At 48.3% G+C, this 18,617-nt stretch overlaps 1 protein-coding gene and 2 long non-coding RNA genes across 3 annotated transcripts in view; 1 reads left to right on the top strand and 2 right to left on the bottom strand.

Moving 5' to 3' along the window:
* The window catches only part of LOC144332025 (uncharacterized), a 187,390-nt gene extending 172,506 nt beyond the window's left edge, over positions 1 to 14,884 (bottom strand). The window contains exon 1 of the long non-coding RNA XR_013399726.1: positions 13,235 to 14,884. This is a non-coding gene — a long non-coding RNA (uncharacterized LOC144332025). The remainder of the gene's footprint in view (positions 1 to 13,234) is intronic.
* On the bottom strand, positions 8,552 to 12,591 carry LOC144332026 (uncharacterized). The gene is made up of 2 exons (XR_013399727.1): positions 12,406 to 12,591; positions 8,552 to 10,079 (listed from the first exon to the last, which is right to left on the bottom strand). It is a non-coding gene; the product is annotated as an uncharacterized LOC144332026 (long non-coding RNA).
* NXT1 (nuclear transport factor 2 like export factor 1) lies at positions 12,813 to 16,853 on the top strand. The gene is given in 2 exon segments (NM_001194163.2): positions 12,813 to 13,138; positions 16,060 to 16,853. A coding segment is annotated over 1 exon segment (423 nt). The 5' UTR covers positions 12,813 to 13,138; positions 16,060 to 16,120; the 3' UTR covers positions 16,544 to 16,853.
* The last annotated feature ends 1,764 nt before the right edge of the window (positions 16,854 to 18,617 follow it).

The raw sequence follows: 18,617 nt of genomic DNA, 5'->3' as shown, positions 1-18,617 counted from the left end.
TCATCCATTGCACATCTGACAACTGACATTTGCTGTCACTGGGGCCTCACTCAGCTCCTCCCCAGATAGGCCTGTCTATGTCCTCTTTGCAGCTGGCTTAGTCCAGGTTTCCTCACAGCATGGTAGCTGCATTCGAGGGTGAGCAGAGAGAGAGACAGAGATGTGGGGAGATGGGGAAAGAGAGAGAGGAAAAAAAAGAAGAGGGAGTGAGCACAGGTGAGCTGGGTGGAAGCCTCATCACCTTCTATGACCCAGCCTGGGAACTCCTCTCTGCCCAGATTCAAGCGGAGGAACATAGACGCCACCTCTCAGTGAGAGCAATGTCAGTCATGTTGTTAGAGCAGGAGGTCTGGGAAATCTTTAATTGTGCAGACACCTTCGGGCAATGCAATCTGCCACCAGTGACATGCACTCAGTACCTACCTGAAGTCAAGCACCACGTGTGCATCAGGTCATAGCAACTCTTTGATCTTGCCAAAGCCTTGAGGCAGATTAACTAACTTGTCCAAGATCATGCAGCTGGTAAATGGCAGAGCCAGGATTTGAACTGAGGATGCTCAGCTCCAGAGGTTTCTATGGACTTGAGCCTGTTCTCATAAATTTTGAGAGGTAATTGTATTCCTTACAAATAAAAAGGAACAAGGCAAAAAGTACAATAGAAGAACAGAATACTAGAAAAAAAGACCAGTCAGGAACATGAGATCATGAAAGTAATCTTAAAAAATAAAAATATAACTGGCAAGATAAGGGAAATAATAAATCAATAGAAGGATACACAATAAAGTTGTTTGTTTAATTCCCAAGGCACAGGCAAAAAAAAAAAAAAAAAAACCAAGAGAGAGGCCAAAATTGCAAAAACAAAAAAGGAGAGCAAGTAAATGGGGGAAAACCATAAAAAAACAAAAACAAAAACAGAATAACTTTTCCAGAGGGAGAAGGAAACCCATACAGACTGGAAAGGTCCAACGATCATTAGGGAGTGACTCCAGGGTAAAGGGCCTTTCAAGCAATGAGGGGTGCTCTGGAAAGACTGGCCCACCAGATGAAGGGATTAAGGCACATTATTTTGTCAACAGCAAAAGCAACAAAGATAAAAACAATTAGGAACTCCAAGAAAAACAAGATCCTGTTCCATAAAGATATAGCCAAATAGAAAGTAAACTAAAATAAGCATGGTGTAAGGAGGGTTGGAAAAGAGAAGGCTGTACACTAGACTTTGAATTTGGGAACGTCACCCTTTAGGGGGTACAGGCATTGTGAGAGAGAACAGAGTGAGTCCTACATGTGTGTGGTTCTATAGTAATCAACAGTTAGGCCTAATAATGAAAATGCTGTTTATTTCTTTTCAATGCTTAGACTCAATCTAGACAAAGAATAAACCTAATCATCGCTGTAGAACAGAAGGTAAATGTAGTCATCCTTGATGCTGTAAATGTGAAGACAGTTCTTACCATATTATCTAGAATTAGTTTTGATGGCATCTAACTGATGAGCTCAAAATGATGTAAACAAAATAGACTTATAGTAGTTCTCACTTGCCTAAAAGAGAACTTATCATAGCTCTATGAAATAAAGGGAGCCAAGTCCTTCCACCCTTCTCTCCACCATCCCTAGGATCTGGCCCACATCTGCATGGTCCAAAATAGCAGCCGAAGTGCCAGCCATCACATCTGCATTTCAGGCAGTTGAATGAAGACATAGGAGATGGCCCAGCCTCCCTAGTTTTAGGAAGTCCCACACAACACTTCAAACTACATCTCATCAGCCAGATGAGGTATATGCCACAGCTAGTGGGAGAGAAACTAGAAAGCATGGTCTTCAGGCAGAGTGGCCCCATGCAAGTCACAGTTCTATTTCCACAGGTGGAGGAGAGCATAGAGGTGACAGCAGCTCATGGGTTAGTCACAGAGATGGGACTTAGGAAGAGATGGTTGAGAGAACTGCTATCCCCATCCCAGAGGGCAGAGAGTTAGACAACAGTTCTCTATCACTGATGGAATAAGAAGCAGAGAGGAATTATGTATTTAAAGCTATAAAGGTCATCACTAGAACTAAATCTAATGAAATTAGCTAAGGGACTATTTTGTAAGATTCCATTGTAATAGTCATTGAAGATTGTCCAAAATTGGTAAGTCAAGCAATTGAATTATAAGCTCATTATTTAGAATTACAGAGGTAACTGCCAAAAGAACAAAAACACAGGAACAGTTGCAAGTGTTTTACCCCAAGAGCCTGAATGCAAGGGAAAGCAAGGGGCAGGACAAGAGGTACCCGTTCTCCTTAGAAACCTTCTACATTCTTGGATCACTACTACGAGTTGGAACTTTGGCTTACATTTTTAAATTAAATTAATGCAGCCTCTGCTTCCACTCAAGGTTGGGGACAGAAGAGTTACCAGAAAGAAGAGAGAACCACTTGGCCAGTTGCTGACAGCTGCCCTCCCTCAACCCCATGAAACCAGGGCCCCTAAGGAATGCAGAGGGCAAGGCTGGGGAGGCTTGGGGCATGGCCGGCTCTCCTGTCAGGGCTCCCCTTTCAAACCCAGCAGGGATGAGAATCCTCACCACCCGGAGTGCCCTCCAGGTGCCCACAGCTGGGAGCAGGAAGGGAGACTGGGAATGTTCCACCTGTGATGACCCTCTGACATCACGGGAGAAGTGGGGGGTCATGGGGAGGGGCAGGATCTTCTCGATGCCCCCACCCCTTGCTGGTCATAGGCACTGCCTGGCAAGAACGGGCTGCCTGGGGCCCTGCGCCGGCACCCTGAGCTGATCACCCCCACCCGCCATCACGCTCATCCCATCATACACTGTGCATTCATCGCCTTGGAACCATCCCAGGACAAAGTGCCAAAGCCAGCCATTAGACCAAAATGCTCAACAGGAAGCATTTTAGAGACAGCACCTCAGAAATCTGAAATACCACCACACTAAAAGCAGTGCAGCTTTGGAGAGGCAGGGACATTTGCTTTCCCAAGCCGTTTCTAAAATCTCCTAGGGAAAAACAAAAAAGCCTCTCTGAGCAGCCACCTGTCAAGACGAAAGAAGACTTCCTTGGACTTTTTAACATGCCATATGTTCGATATAGGGAAGGCACACTTTGGTTTCTTGATCAGAAAAGATGTCACTCAGATCCAGTCTACAATGCAAGCAGACCGGCTCTTGTCAAAGGCTAGACCACCCTCGTGTGGCTGCTTCTGTGAATGGCAATTCAGATTCAAAGAGCAAGACATCAGACAGCTTTAAAAAAGGGAAAACTGGCTGGGCGCAGTGAGTGGCTCACGCCTGTAATCCCAACATTTTGGGAGGCTAAGCGGGCAGATCACCTGAGGTCAGGAGTTTGAAACCAGCCTGGCCAACACGGCGAAACCCCATCTCCACTAAAAATAAAACAATTAGCCAGGCAAGGTGGCACATGCCTGTAGTCCCAGCTACTCAGGAGGCTCAGGCACGAGAACTGCTTGAACCCGAGAGGTGGAGGTTGCAGTAAGCCGAGAATACTCACTGCACTCCAGCCTGGCGACAGAGTAAGACTCTGTCTCAAAAAAAAAAAAAAAAAAAAAAAAGGAAAACTAAGCTCAACTGTCAAGCCTGAACTAATTGCAGAAGAGTATAAAATAATAATTTACTTCATTAAATAAGCTGCATGCAGAGCACTTTTCAACCTAGGCTACTTTTATTCTCTAATCAAGAGCAGTTGTTTTCAAAGTGTGGTCCCGGGCATCCAGCATGCCTGGAAATTGGTTAGAAATGCAAACTCTGGCCTTGCCTGGGCCCTGGTACATCTGAAACTTTGAACCTAAGGCTCTGGCACCCTTGTGTTAGCAAGGATTCTGACACTCCCTCACTTTGAGAACTGTAGTTAGCATTAGATTTGTTACTGTCTGGCACCAAAAGAGAGCTGATAGTCAAGGCACTGACCCTTCAAGGGACCAGGAAAACCCATCTAGACATTCTTCAAGACTTAATAGTGAGAGAAAGTCCTTTCTTTGCTCTCTAGCTTAGACAGAGTCCCCAGCAGCAGCCCCTGGGACAACAATTGCACTGCAAGTCACTTATTTGAGAGGTGATCTCAGGGGCACCTGTTGGGATGTGAGGATGTGAGGCGGGGCACAGGGAAACCAGTACAGGGGCAGCACTGCAGGTGCCTGGCTCAGTCCCTGGGGAGCTCTGGGATGGTACAGGTGGTGCCTCAGAGATGTCCCGCCTGAGGGGTTGGAAGCTGGGGTATTTACCCTCCAATTCCCATCTGTCCTTAGTGAAGGATGCTCTTGGGTGTTAATGCTGGGCATTCCTGACCTGCCTTGAGTAAGGTCCAAGACTGTGGCCAGAAAACCCTGGTCTGGAAAGCAGTGAAGAGGGCACCTCACTGTCTGCTCCACTCAGCTTTCCCAGGCTGCAGGGGCAGAGACAAAAAGTGCTTGCTGCTCACTTCTGAGCTCTCAAGACTCTTTGATTCCTTATTCAAAGTCCACTCATCAATCAAGGCCTCTCTCAAGTCCCATCTTTGCCAAGCACCTCAGCGTCTCCCACTTGGGAGCAGCCTCTCTTTGCACACAGAGCAGCCCTCAGATCCATGCATCACTCAAACGTCTCTGCTGATGCTGGGCAAACTAGGGCCTGGCCCTGAGCCCACACGGCCTGGCCTAACACTGGGGAGAGAGCGAGAAATGAAAGCCACAAAAGGGGCACAGGAATGTTCTGAGGGGGGAACACCACAGACCTTTCCAAAAAGTGGGATGGCTGTAAAGAGAAGGTGGCATCTGAGCCAGTCTCTGAAGGATGGTGGAAATGTGTACAGAAACGGGGTCAAGGTATGCAAGGCAGAGAGGGCAGCCTAAGGACTGGGGCAAGCAGCATGGATTCTACATGGATGAAACATGGGACAGGTGGAGAATGGTGGGAACCCAGCTCATGTCTCATTATGGAGGGCCTTGGGCCTGGGACCCTAGTCTAGGATATGGGGAGCTCACAAGTAGGGATACTGCAGAGTGACAGTTGTGTGCCAGGTAAGTCCCTTTGAGGAGCATGTGTGGATTCAGGACCAGAAAAGTCAGTGACCCTTTAAGAGAGGAAGAGAAGATGGGAGTGGAGTTGGGGTAATTGTGCCACAAGAGCTGTACCCACTACTCAGGCATTGTTCAGCTATCCACATGCCAGCATTAGGGAGCTGGTACCCTGATTGTACAGGCTCAGAGGGTTAGATCATTCACAGGAGGTCACGCAGGTCTATCTGGCTCCAAGCTCGCATGCTCTTTCTGCTCTATCCACCAGGACTGTTCAAACGGCCCCAGAGAAAGACAGCTGAGCCCAAACTCCAGACCCACAGTAGGAGCTGCAGGGCCACGAGCAACTCAGCAAGGCTGAAGTAAGTGTGAGCCTCAGAGCGTGAGAGGAATGGCTGGCTCCAGCCCCCAGTCCTGAGTCAGGAGGAAGGGACAGAGACACTGGCCCCAGCCCTCAGAGTCAAGAGGAAAGGACATATGGCAGCTGGGAGACAAAGCATCTAGAAGCAGAGGAACCCAGTGGCCATGAGGTCACAAAAGTCACCTCCGGTCACTTGGATCAGAGGACATGCCTTTGGGCAGCTGGCATGTCATCTGAGCCTTGAGGAAAGAGATTTTTTTTTTCTGTTTAATACTTTCTTGAGGTGAAGTTTATATAACATAAAACGGACTATTTTAATGCAAGCAATTCAGTGTCTTTTAGTAGTTTCACAATATCATCCAACCTCTATCAGTTCCAGAACATTTCCATGATTCAAAAGCCTGGTACCCATGAAGCTGCTTCTCCCCATTCCTCCCTGCCGACAGCCCCTGGCAAACACCAGTCGGCATTCTCTCTTCAGATTCACCTATTCTGGATATTCCACAGAAATGGAATCCTACAACAGGTGACTCTTGTGTATGGCTTCTTTCACTGTTTTCAAGGTTCATCTACATTGCAGCATGTATCAGTACTTCATTTATTTTTATTTATTTATTTTAGAAATGGGGTTTCTGCTGTCCAGGCTGCAGTGGAGTGGCATAATCATCATTCACTGCAGCGTTGAACTCCTGAGCTCTAGAGATCCTCCTACATTATCTTCCCAAATACCTAGTACTACAGGTGTGGCCCACCATGCCTGGCAATTTTTTTTTTTTTTTTTTTTTTTTTTGAGAGGCCAGGTCTCATGATGTTGCCCAGGCTGGTGTGGAACTCCTGGCCTCAATAAATCCTCCTGCCTCAGCCTCTGAAAGCACTGGGACTACAGGCATGAGCCACCACACCTGGCTAGTACTTTATTTTTCATGGCTGAATAATATTCCATCATATGGGTATACCACATTTCGTTTATTCATTCATCCATTGGATATTTGGATTGTTTTCAATTTTTGGCTATTATGAACAATCATGAACAAATACTCACTTGAGTACCTATTTTCAATTCCTTTGGGTATTTAACTAGAAGTATGGCAGTTCTATGCTTAATTTTTTTTGGATTCATCATATAGTTTTTTATAGTGACTGAAGCATTTTACATTCCCACCAGCAATGCACAAGGTTTCCAATTTCCCCACACTCTCACCAACATTTGTTATTTTCCATTTTTTGCTTCTAGGCACCCTAAGATTGCAGAGTGGCACCTCATTGGGGTTTTGATTTGCATGTCCAGAGAATGGCATTCCTAGTAAACAAAGCAGCACAGGCCATTTTACAAGGCCATCATTCCCTAAGAGCCTCGTGTTTATAACTGTCATGCCCTCAGCTTGAAGTTCAGCTCATTGAGAGCAGGGATCATACATCTTACCTTTCCTTTGTATCATCAGCTCCAAGTACCCATGGCTTAATGAGGTTCACAGCCCCTTCCCACTCAGATCTACAATTGGCCTGCACGGTTGGGTCCATAGGAATACCCACCTCCAAGGCTATGCCCAAGGTCACCACGGGGTTGCTTGTGAAGGACACTGAATGTGCCGGGTCCTCCAGAAACTGCTTATGCAGCCACTTACAATGCCTGCTATGATTGACACCTTCAGTGCCTGTCTGAGGCCTGGTACTTCCCTTTTCAGGGGGCTCCAGCTGATTTCCAAATGGCTAAGGGCTTTTTTCCAGGCCAGTGGAAGAAAATCTTCTCTGCCCCCCCTCTTGCCAGACAATGACACCCTCCCCAGCAGCCTTCAACTCTCAGGAGTTGTGTGTAAATTCCACAGTGCCCACATGCTCCCAGCACCAGGGGGAATAATTCTGAAGCATGTGTTCTATGCTGTTCAATGAGGAGCTGCACAGCATAATGAGGATCCAGTCACCCACAGTGGTAGCAGCCTGGGTAATCTACTCCTCACCCATCCCAATTCCCCACACCCCTATGCCTAGCAAATCAATGACTTGCACCAAATACCTGCTTCAGATCGACTTTTTGGGGAATCCAAACTAAGACATGTACCATGTGCTAGGCACTTCCTACACAGTAATTTATAAAACCGGCTTAGAAGCAGAGAAATAACAGTGTCCCTGAGAGTTAAAAGTCAGTAAGACTTGGAACATACCTATACAATGTCACCTTTAAAAGAAAAGAGGCTCCCAGCCCACGAGGGGAATAAATTAAAATATCCACCACCAGAATATGGAAACGCCCCAAAAAAGGGGTGGGATAATTCACAGGGGCAAATGTGGGCAGGGCTGGTGGGAAGGGACTGTGGTCACCAGACTGTGGGGTGTCTGGTCTCCCTGGTGACCATGTTCCTTCCTGAGAACATAGATCCTTCAGGCCCTGTCAATTTGTGCCCCTGGACACTGGGATCATGCCATCTACTGTGCTTTCTTATTCTGGCCCATGCTCTTATAGCCACCTGCACCTGCTCACATAGAGAACACATGAACACACACCGCTTAGGCCCTAGGAAGTTGGTTCTGGCTGTAGATGAACCAACCAACACCCGCTCTGGAGTGCAGCCTTGTGAGCTCGTTCCTGTGACTGTCCCTGGCCAATGGATCCCTTCTCAGAAATCAGGACAAAGCCAGCCTCAGGACTGTGGTGAGTTCGTTGAGGTAGCGTCACTATGTAAGGCCTTGAGGGGCCTTTTCTTCTTTTTTTTTTTTTTGAGATGGAGTCTCGCTGCCCAGGCTGGAGTGTAATGGCGTGATGGCGTGGTCTCAGCTCACTGCAACCTCTGCCTCCCAAGTTCAAGCAATTCTCCTGCCTCAGCCTCCTGAGTAGCTGGGATTACAGGTACCTGCCACCACTCACGGGTAATTTTTGTATGTTTAGTAGAGACAAGGTTTCACCATGTTGGCCAGGCTGGTCTCAAACTCCTGACCTCATGATGTGCCCACCTCAGCCTCCCAAAGTCCTGGGATTACAGGCATGAGCCATCGTGCCTAGCCAAGGGGCCCTATTTTCAAGGTTCCATTAGCAGTAAGTGGCAAACCCAGGTCAGACATAAATTAAAAAGGAGTTATTGCCAGCACTAGGCTATTCCCTAGAGCCTTGGGGCAGGAGCACAGCAAGGACTTGGAAAGTAATGAGTAAGAACTCTCTCTTGCTGCATAGCAAACCACTACAAACTTAGTAGGTTAGCATGACAACAATCATTTATTTTGCTCACACATCTGCAGTTTGGATGGGGCATGGCAGGGTAGGCTCATTTCTCTCCAAGCCAGGCCAACCTGGGACCATGATGGTTCACACAAGCCACTCACACAACTGGCTACTGGGCACGTGTTGCTGTGGGGTGGCTCAGCTGGAGCTGGGCTTTGCTTGCAGCACAGACTGGGCTCCAGGGACATGTACAGCTAGAGAGCAGCACCAGCTGTATCTCCTTTTATAGGTCAACCTTGGCAGCCATGTAACACCATTTAGCCTGAGCTCACACAGTCACAAAGGCCTGCCTGATCAAGGGAAGGACTCAACACCATCTCCTGATGGGGGATGGCAAGGTAAGGTTCCAGATGAGGACATGGGACCAGAAATTTTTTTGTGTGGCCATTTTCAGAAAATGTAATCCATCACAGTAAGGAATCCATGCAACCACTCTCCATAGCTCGTGTGTGCATGTGTGTACATGTAAGTGTGCATATGTGAGTGTCCATGTGTGCATGTGTCCATGTGTGCATACATGTCTTGCTCCAGTTCTCTCCTCTCTCTGGTCACATGGCCTTGACCTCTGCTTCATCCTCTGTTTGTGCTCTTGGCCTCAGTTCTTCCTGCCTTCTCAGAATCCCCCCTCCTTCCTTTGGGAAGAGCTCCTCCACATTACTTCTTTTGAGAAACTTCCTCCCCAGGTGTTTTTGGTGGGACTATCCCTCAGGCCACCCATCCCTCCCAGGCAGCAAAGGGGTGGCACATGACTGGAGTTGGGCTAATCCAACTCTTTCCTGAGAATCTGACTTTAGTGGAGAATCCCAGGTGCTAGACACTGGTCACAGTTCTGTCAGTCCAACTCAGCCCTTGAGGCATCCACTGTCCAGTTCTTGTTCCCGGACTCCAAGAGCTACCTTACCCGTGCCTTCTGTAGACTCTGCAAGCATCCTGCAGTCTTCCATTAAACACTGATAAATATGCATATTTAGTTCCAATTCCACATAGAGGCTTTGCAGCCGTCTGACCTCTCCCACAATTCCAGATGGCTGATGGCTGAGCTGGGAAGAGGGCTGAGATCCAAACGAGAAATGATCCCTACAACCTTCTCAGACAAATGGCATCACTGCAGGCTGGGCAAATGCTCCAGATGGTGCCTCCTTGATACACTGCTATTTAATGTCTACAGTGTCCACACCCCCATTTTACAGAGGCAATAACTGAGGGACAGAGAAAGCAGAGCTCAGATTTCACAAGACACTGTCTGACCCCGTAAGGTTTGCTCCTTCGGTAAACCTCAGAATCTCCTCAAAAGTCAGGTCCCCAACTGTCCTCCTGGAAAAGCAGCCCAACTCACTCTGAACTGGCAGTGGCTCAGATGATCCTGCTAAGGCCGAGAGACGGGAAAAAAAAGTGTTTTTGGTGTCAGTGCATGAGAGTCACAACTGCTTTGCTGTCACTGTAGGTCGACTGGCTCCAAGTCACACAGCCTCTCATGGCAAACAAATGCTGTTAAGATCCTGCACCAGAGAACAACATTGACAATGAGGGAAAAGATCAATCCTGTGTTTACAGACTTAAATATCCTTAAGTCAAGCCTGGGCGTCAGAGCTGCCAAGGACTCTGCCTGTGTGACCAGATGTGCCCGTCCTCCCCAGACGGACTTCATGCTGCACATGGGACCACTGGCTCCTTGGCTGCTTAAACCACTGGGCTCGTCTTCAGAAGGTGCCCGTGCAATTTGGTGACAAATCCCACCAATTTGTCAATACACTTCTTCCAAGTTTAAAAGCCAGTCATTGGAGGGATTGTTGGCAGATAAGGAAGCTGCTGTAGATGCAAAATGTCAAAGCATGATTCTGCTTTCCTAATGCTTTCTGGATGCTACTTCGTGCTCCGCCCCATATGAAGCACTTAGCGTTGCATTGTTTCCTTCGCTCCTCACGTCAGCCCAAGGAGATGGATTTGACCATTGCCCCTATTCTACAGAGGAGGCAGCTGAGCCCCAAAGAGGTAACTCACTTGCCACAGCCACCCTGCTAATGCTTAAGCCACACTAGTCAAGTTGTAAATAACTTTATGTTTATGCCCAATTTTAAATAGTATAAAAGATAAAAGGGATTTCCTGGCTCTTGAAACTAAAAAGTCCAAACTTGAGGGATGATTTGACTCCCAACATAGCCATCAAGAGCCTGATTTCTTCCCAGCTTTCCTGTCTGCCTCATCATCAAGGGTCTACCACTCAGGGCAGCAAGATGGCTGCAGCAGTGCTATCTACACACCATGGGTCCAGAAGGGAAGGGAGAAAAATATCCTTTCCCAGAATCCCTCAGCAAACACCTCCAGGCTCAATGGCCCTAATTGGGCCTCCCACCACCCTCAGCTGTGCTCAACGCATACAGTGCCAGTTGTATGCCCTTTGGAACCAGGGATGTCTCTGACCTCCCCAAACTCCAGGATCATAGGGGGAATAAAAGCCAGGGTTGCTTCCAAAGAGAGCAGGGAGTGTGTTGAGGACAGATCATCACAACCATGCAGTTGAGGAGCAATGATTTGAACCCAGGCTTGTCTGTTCATTCAGACAGTATTTATTGAGCCCTTGCTATGGGTCAGGCACAACTTTATATGCTGGAGACACAAACCTAAAAGGACCCTAACCTAAAAGGCAGACCCCACAAACCTACAAGGCAGAACAGCTGCCTCTCAAGGCTAAAGTCTCGCATTTTTAAAAGGCCTTGGAGCTTCATTAACGTTCTTCTAACGTCCTAATGTTCTTCTAACTAGCTTTTCTAGGTATGAATTGACCCTGTGACACCAGGATGGTTCTTTGTCAGCCTCTTTGTCTATAAAATCAGAAATAATGGTACCTCCCCCAATAAGTTATGTGAAAGAAATGAAAAGGACTTATTATATATGAAACAAAAGCAGCACAACATCCAAACTACTGAGCGTGCAGTAGATCAACTCTCATTCCCACTTCCATTCCATCCATGCCGATTTAGATCAATCCAAGTATCACTGCCTTGGGGTTCATAAAGTCATTTCAGTTCATAAAGCACCGTAAATGCTCCTTCACCCTCTCTGCTCAGCCTCCAACGTGTCCTTTTAATAATCCAAACTCTCCACCTACTTAACTGAAGTGTGTGCGTGGGGTGGGGGTGAGGGAGCGGGGGGGGGGGGGGGGGGAAGGGGTGGCCTATACTAAACAGCCCAACTGTTTTCAATGTGTCCTGAAATCTGAGACCAAGATTGTCTTAGGAATGCAAGCAAAGGGAGCCGATGGGACGCCAAGAAAGCACAGGTTAAACTACTTCACTTCATCTAGCCCCAGTTCTCTCCTGGCTTTGCAATTAATTTTTCAGCCTCAGACCAGCAGATGGAGCTGAAAATGTTGTCTAAAGAAATGAGGTTTTTCTTTTAATTTACAAGCTACAGTTTCTCAAACCTCCACACTGAATGGTTATATCCTGTTGAGCCTGTTGGTAAAGTTCAGTAAAAATCCAGTCCTCATTCCAGAACAGCTGAAACTTAGCTAGGGACGCGGAATAACAGAATCCCAACTCCTGACGGGCCCGCGTTTCCCGGGACACCTCAGGCCTCAGGGCAGTGGGAAGCCGCCGTCAAGCCCCCGCCTCACCCACGTCCTACCCTCGCCCCAGTCTCCTCCCACTCTTAGCTACATTTCCCATGTGACTAAAACTGGCTTCCTCTGTGTCCACCAGGACATCGCCTCTAAGTGGCTTAAGCTCCTAAGGAGCGCGATCGGCTCAGGCACTCCGCCACGCGCATGCCACAGGCGCGGCCGGCCTTGCCCTCGCTGTGGCCTCAAGCACCGCGGCGCCTCACATGTTGCCATACGGAAGGCCTCGGCGGGGTCAGGCAGCTGCTGCTGGCCGTGACTGCATCAAGTAGTGACGTTTCACGAGCCTTTTAACTGAAATCACTCCAATACAAGGGCATGCGGGACTAGGTGAAAGCACTTCACCCAACCCCACACAACGTCCCCTCCCTCTCCAGCCAAGCGGCCTCCTCGCAGCGGAAAGAACAGCGAGGATCTAGGGGCGGGACCTGAGAGGTTTGGCCCAATCAGGGATCCCACCTAACCAGACGGGCCGGGGTCTGTGACCCTGTTGGGCCAATAAAAACTCGACGGCGGATTTGCCGGGGTTTCTGGGAAGGTGACACTCCCGGAAGCTACCACCTCTTATAAGCCACACACGGGCGGAGATAGCCTTCCGGCTCGCAGTCCCACTGGCTAACCTCGCTGCCCGTCACGGGAATGCGAGAGGGGGCGGGGCCGGAGCGCTCGCGTCTGCGCGGAGTCCGGCTAGCAGCGCGCGGGAAGCCGCGGAACTGCGCCGGAAAGTCCCCAGGCTGTGGGGCCCCGGTGACCCGGAGTAAGCCTCCAAGAAGGAAGAGGAGGGAAGAAAGGCGGCTCTTCCCGTGCCCCTACCCGAGGCCTCGGTGGGCCCACCCTGTGACCTCCGCGGCCGGCCCCTCGGTGGAGCTGCGGCCCGCGCGGGGGGCATCGCGACCGTGGGCGCCGCGGCCCGCGCTGACCCTGGACGTCGCCGCGCAGGTAGGTTGCAGTCCCCCCGGCGGTCTGACCCCGGAGACAGCCTCTCGTGCATACCCCACGCCCTCCTCCATTGTCGGGAATAAGACACGGCTGTACCTTTGTCCACGTGGTAGAGTTGCCTCTCTACTGTGCAAAACGCGTGGCAGCGAATTCTCTTCAATGAGGAGAGGCGCGTCCCCTCGCAGAGCAGCTCTCGGGTCTGAGGAGGGCAGGGCAGGGCGTGCGTCTGTCTAGGTTTGAATTAAAGGCGACTCGCAGGAAATAAGACCATGCCACTGTGGTAGCTTCTCCCGTCCAGCTCTGGACATTCGACGGTGCGGGCCGTGGGAGGAGGCGGCGATCTTCACAGCCTCTTACTCCAGTCCTCAAGGTCTGGTTCTTTTTCTGATTTGACGCAGCGGGGCTGACAGCCCCATAGGTAACTGAGAACCAAAAGTGGAGATGGTCCTTCTATGGAGTGTGGGGGCGTGGCCAATTGTTAGATTGTGTTTGGAAGGACAGCCAGGGGCGGGGAAGAGGGGCATTTCTGAGATGATGGGGGGACTGGTGCCATGGAGGGAAGAGGAGTGAGGTGGAGATCGGGAATTCCAGCCAAAGAGAAATGGGGTCCTGGGAGAAAATTCCCACTCCGGCAGTCCTGGAGTTGTCCTCATGGAGACTTGCTTACGCGAGTAAAAGGACAGCATCGTCTTGACAAAATTTCAGCCCTCAGTCTAGTCTTGTAAATGATAGATCAGGAATGCTCTTAACCGTCATTACCTTGATCCAGCCCTAGGTTTCCCTTTTCTCATTTGTAAAATTGTTATAGTAATACCTTTTTCATTCATTTGTGGTGACATTTAAATGAGGTAATATATGTGAAGCTCTTAGCAAACACAGCGCTGCTTCTTCGTGGGTTCCGCGTGGGGTGGATTCAACCAACCTCAAATCAAAAATACTCTTCAGAAAAAGAAAAATGCCTTTGTACTGAACATGTAGAGGCTTTTTTTTCTTGTCATTATTTCCTAAACTATACAGTATAACAACTATTTACATCCCTTCTACATTGTATTAGGTGTTATAAGTTACCTACAGGTGATTAAGGTACATAGGAGGATGCTGCGCATACGTTGTATCAAACAGTACACCGTTCTATCAGGGACTTCAGCATCAGCAGGTGTTGGTATCCTCGGGGGTCCTGAATCCAGTTCCTCACAGATACCGAGGGACCGCTGTACTTAGTTCAGAGTACAGTTGAGGCTTCACTTTGAGGTCTGTGGAGGGCGTGGAAAGACCCAGGTCTGAAATTGGCTCTTAACTGCTCATTTTTAGGACAGCTTCCCTCCCAGCCAGCCCTTTACCAGAGGCAATGCACCACCTTTGCAGCCGTTATAAGAACCTGGCTCTTTCCAGCCCTATGTGGAATGTTTTATCGCTTTCATAAGCTAATCATTTAAAAAAAAGGTCTTTTTTTGAAATGAAAAAAAAAAAAATCACTATTTAAGTTTGTAAGTATAAACTATTTTAGTAATGTCCTCTATTTTAGTAATCCAGTATTTTAGTAATGTCTTCTATTTTAAGTGAAATATTTTAATTATGGAGAAAATAACATAACAGTTGTACCTGTACCCTGAAAAAAGTAAATGTCAATTTTTTTTATGCTTTTTACTTTTTTATTGGGGGGACAGTGTGACATTTCAGCTATAGTACACATTCTGTGCCCACACACCCAAGAACTTTGAAATTTAACATGTCTTTCTGTGGAGGCACTGTGGCTCCACAGGACTGATGTGGTGGATATTAGTACCTATGTAAGCTGGGTGTCCTCCCTTCTAATCCCCACTCACCCAAGAGGTTTGCTGCTTCCAGCTTACCATGGGGATTATGGCTGCCATTTTGGTTCTGTCCTCATGTCATTTGTGTTTCTACCCTCTTAAGAAACCTGCCTTCTCTGCCCTCCTGGTTCCTCTTGAGTGAGCTCCATGATAGACTTTCCCAGACTCAGCAGCTGACGAGCATTTCGTTGGTTTGGTTGGCCTTTATTGAGCCAGTGACCACTCTTCCCTTCTAAATGGTCCACTGTCTTTACCAAGGGGCAGTCATGTCTGTTGCAAGCATTCAGGAAAGAGTGGCCTTCCATAGTCAAATGTACTCTATTTTATAAAGTGTGATTTAAAAAATTAATGGTCCAGTCAGCCCTCCTCATCCTCTGGGAATTGATTCCAGCAGTCCCCCTACCCCTGCAACAGACCAAATCTGCTGATGCTCCAAGTCCTTGATATAAAATGGCGTTAAGGCCAGGCACGGTGGCTCATGACTGTAATCCCAGCACTTTGGGAGGCTGAGGCGGGCAGATCACCTGAGGTCAGGAATTTGAGACCAGACTGGCCAACATAGCGAAACCCTGTCTTTACTAAAAATACAAAAATTAGCCAAGCGTGGCGGTGGGCACCTGTAGTCCCAGCTACTTGGGAGGCTGAGGCAAGAGAATCCCTTGAACCTGGGAGGTGGGGGATTGCAGTGAGCCGAGATCACGCCACTGCACTCCAGCCTGGGTGACAGAGTGAGACTCAGTCTCAAAAACAAAAACAAAATGGCATAGCACAGTCAGCCCAATATATTTGCAGGTTTCGCCCTGAGGTTGCTTGAATCTGTGGATGCAAAACCTTCAGATATGGAGTGCTGACTATAACTAAATGTTTTTAACTAAACACAATGTATACTGTCTCAGTTTGCCACAGTGGTAATCCCATCTTAACAATGAGCAAACTGAGGCTTAGTAAAATTAGACATTTAGGTGTTGGGTACTATTTGAGCCTACAGTCATTGTTCTGCAGTCTGTAACTATTTTGCCAGTAGTAGAAAAGGAGGAATGTTCCATTGTCAGGGCAGAATGAACTTTGGCATTCACATGGGTTCTCTTCAACCTTACTTCCCTGCAGTCCCTGATTCCCCAAGGCAGAGGAAATACCCTGGTGGAGCCCTTCTCCCATAGAACCAGAAATGGCATCTGTGGATTTCAAGACCTACGTGGATCAGGCCTGCAGAGCTGCTGAGGAGTTTGTCAACGTCTACTACACCACCATGGATAAGCGGCGGCGTTTGCTCTCCCGCCTATACATGGGCACAGCCACCCTGGTCTGGAATGGCAATGCTGTTTCAGGACAAGAATCCTTGAGTGAGTTTTTTGAAATGCTGCCTTCCAGCGAGTTCCAAATCAGTGTGGTAGACTGCCAGCCTGTACATGATGAAGCCACACCGAGCCAGACCACAGTCCTTGTTGTGATCTGTGGATCAGTGAAGTTTGAGGGGAACAAACAACGGGACTTCAACCAGAACTTCATCCTGACCGCCCAGGCGTCACCCAGCAACACAGTGTGGAAGATCGCAAGTGACTGCTTCCGCTTCCAGGATTGGGCCAGCTAGTGGGGGTGGCAGAGGTCTCTGCTTCATTCAGCCCTAGCTCTGTAGAGAAATGCAAACCTCAACTCTCAAGGATATGAGGAACACAAGTTCATTTCTGTTGTTGCGGAGACACTGCAGACTCCACTGTGCTGAGGTTGAACTCTTTTTTTGTTGCTCAAGTTCTAGGAGTCCCTTTCCTGAATATATACTTGTTTGTGATAGTTTCCTTTTCAAAGTAGTAAACTTTTCTATTTTTCTACTTGCCCAGTAGAGACTCTGATTCTGGAAATTCTGACAAATAATTTAATAATACACATGTTGCTTCTTTCCCCCCGTCTGATGTGTTTGACCAGGTTTTGAGGGAGGAGGAGGGCTAAAGGCAGAAAGCATAATAGGAAGCACCCGCACAGGGGTGAGGATCAGGGCTTAGTACCTACCCCAGGCACCGGTATGCACACAGTTGACCCACCTGGAACTGTGATTCACAACCCCATGCACACTAGAATCCCTTGGGACACTGAAAATTACCTGTGCCAAGGCCATACTGCAGACCCAACCATGCTTGAGTCTGTGTGTGTGGTGGTGGATAGGGTTTTTTTTTTGTTTTTTGTTTGTTTGTTTGTTTTTGAGACAGGGTCTTGCTCTGTCACCCAGATTGGAGTGCAGTGGCATAATCTTGGCTCACTGCAACCTCCATCTCCTGGGTTCAAATAATTATTGTGCCTCAGCCTCCTGCGTAGCTGGGATTGCAGGCACATGCCACCACACTGGTTAATTGTTTGCCTGAACCTTTGAGGGTAGGGCTGGGCATGGGCAGTTTTTAAAAGCACCCTAGTTGTCTTTTAGGATACATCACCTTAGGATGTAGCAGAATCACCTAACAGATGACTGGGCCCTATCTTAGCACCTTAGCTGAGAATTGATGAGAACAGATGAAATACTAGAGTTAGCTAATAATTGCTTTTAAATGAAGCCACTATATTAAACTCATTCATAAAGAGAAAGTGAATCAGTACTGATTCTGAGAGGAAGAAGCACTGAAACTGTGATGGAGGACATCAGAACTAGAAGCTGCTTTTACTGATCCTAAAGGCCAAACCCAATTGCATTTCTCCAATGTAAAGAATAGAAAACCCTGTAGAAGTTGGACCAATAGATGATGTGCCTGCCATGCTGCAGCTTCCCCAGTTGTCTTTGGTAAGAGTGTGCTAGGTTTGGGATAGGGTAGTCAAGATATTGGAATGGGAAATTTTGAGAAGGGTAAGAATTCTGATGAGCACAGCTGTTTCCTCTTGACACCCCTTCCCTTCTCTATGATCTGAAAGCCAGTGTTTTGAGAGACAAGGGACCCATCTTAAATACTTGACTTTCTCATTCACTTTGTAGCTAGGCCTGACGTGATTAAGTTCTGGCCAATGTAATACAAGGACTGAACTTGTGGGAATTTTCCTTCAACAGACCCTTTCTTCCCCCCTCTATCCTGCTGCCTGGAAAGGTTATGCTGACCTGACCACAGGCTCTGGCTCAGTCTTGGCCAAGAGAACAGCGCAGCTATACCCTAGAGGTAGGATAGTGCTAAGCTAAAAGGAGCCTAGGTCCCATGTGTAAACACCAAAATAGGCCCAGCTCACTCAACCTAAGACTTATTTTTAAATGAGAAATAAATCTCATCTTAAGCCATTATCAGTTTGGGGTGTGTGACACTGACACACAGCAGTAATCCTAAGAGAGGAAAAGGATTTGAATGGGGCAGACTGTGTTCACTATTAGGGCCAGAGGACACAGGTCGGCCCCAACTACTGCCCCTCAGGTCCGGGCCAGACCCCCAGTGGGCAGGGCGGATAGGGCACAGGGCACTGCGTCCCCACCCACACTAGCCTGGTTGCCGGCGGACTCAGGGCACAGCGGGAAGCTCCGCCCTTGCCATGCCCCCGCCACCCGGGAAGGCAAGACAGGTGTGCGTGGCACCCTTCTCCTTCGTTTCTGGGACACATCACCAACCGGCCGTGCAGCAGTTACAGGCAGATGGCTTGGCTCGTCCCTGTGGGTGGGGTTTCCCAACGGCGGAAAGCGCAAGCCCCTCCCGTTCTGTCCA

This window comes from Macaca mulatta, chromosome 10 (assembly GCF_049350105.2).
Source record: "Macaca mulatta isolate MMU2019108-1 chromosome 10, T2T-MMU8v2.0, whole genome shotgun sequence".
Classification (NCBI taxonomy): domain Eukaryota; kingdom Metazoa; phylum Chordata; class Mammalia; order Primates; family Cercopithecidae; genus Macaca; species Macaca mulatta.
This window is presented reverse-complemented; position numbering and strand designations above follow the sequence as displayed.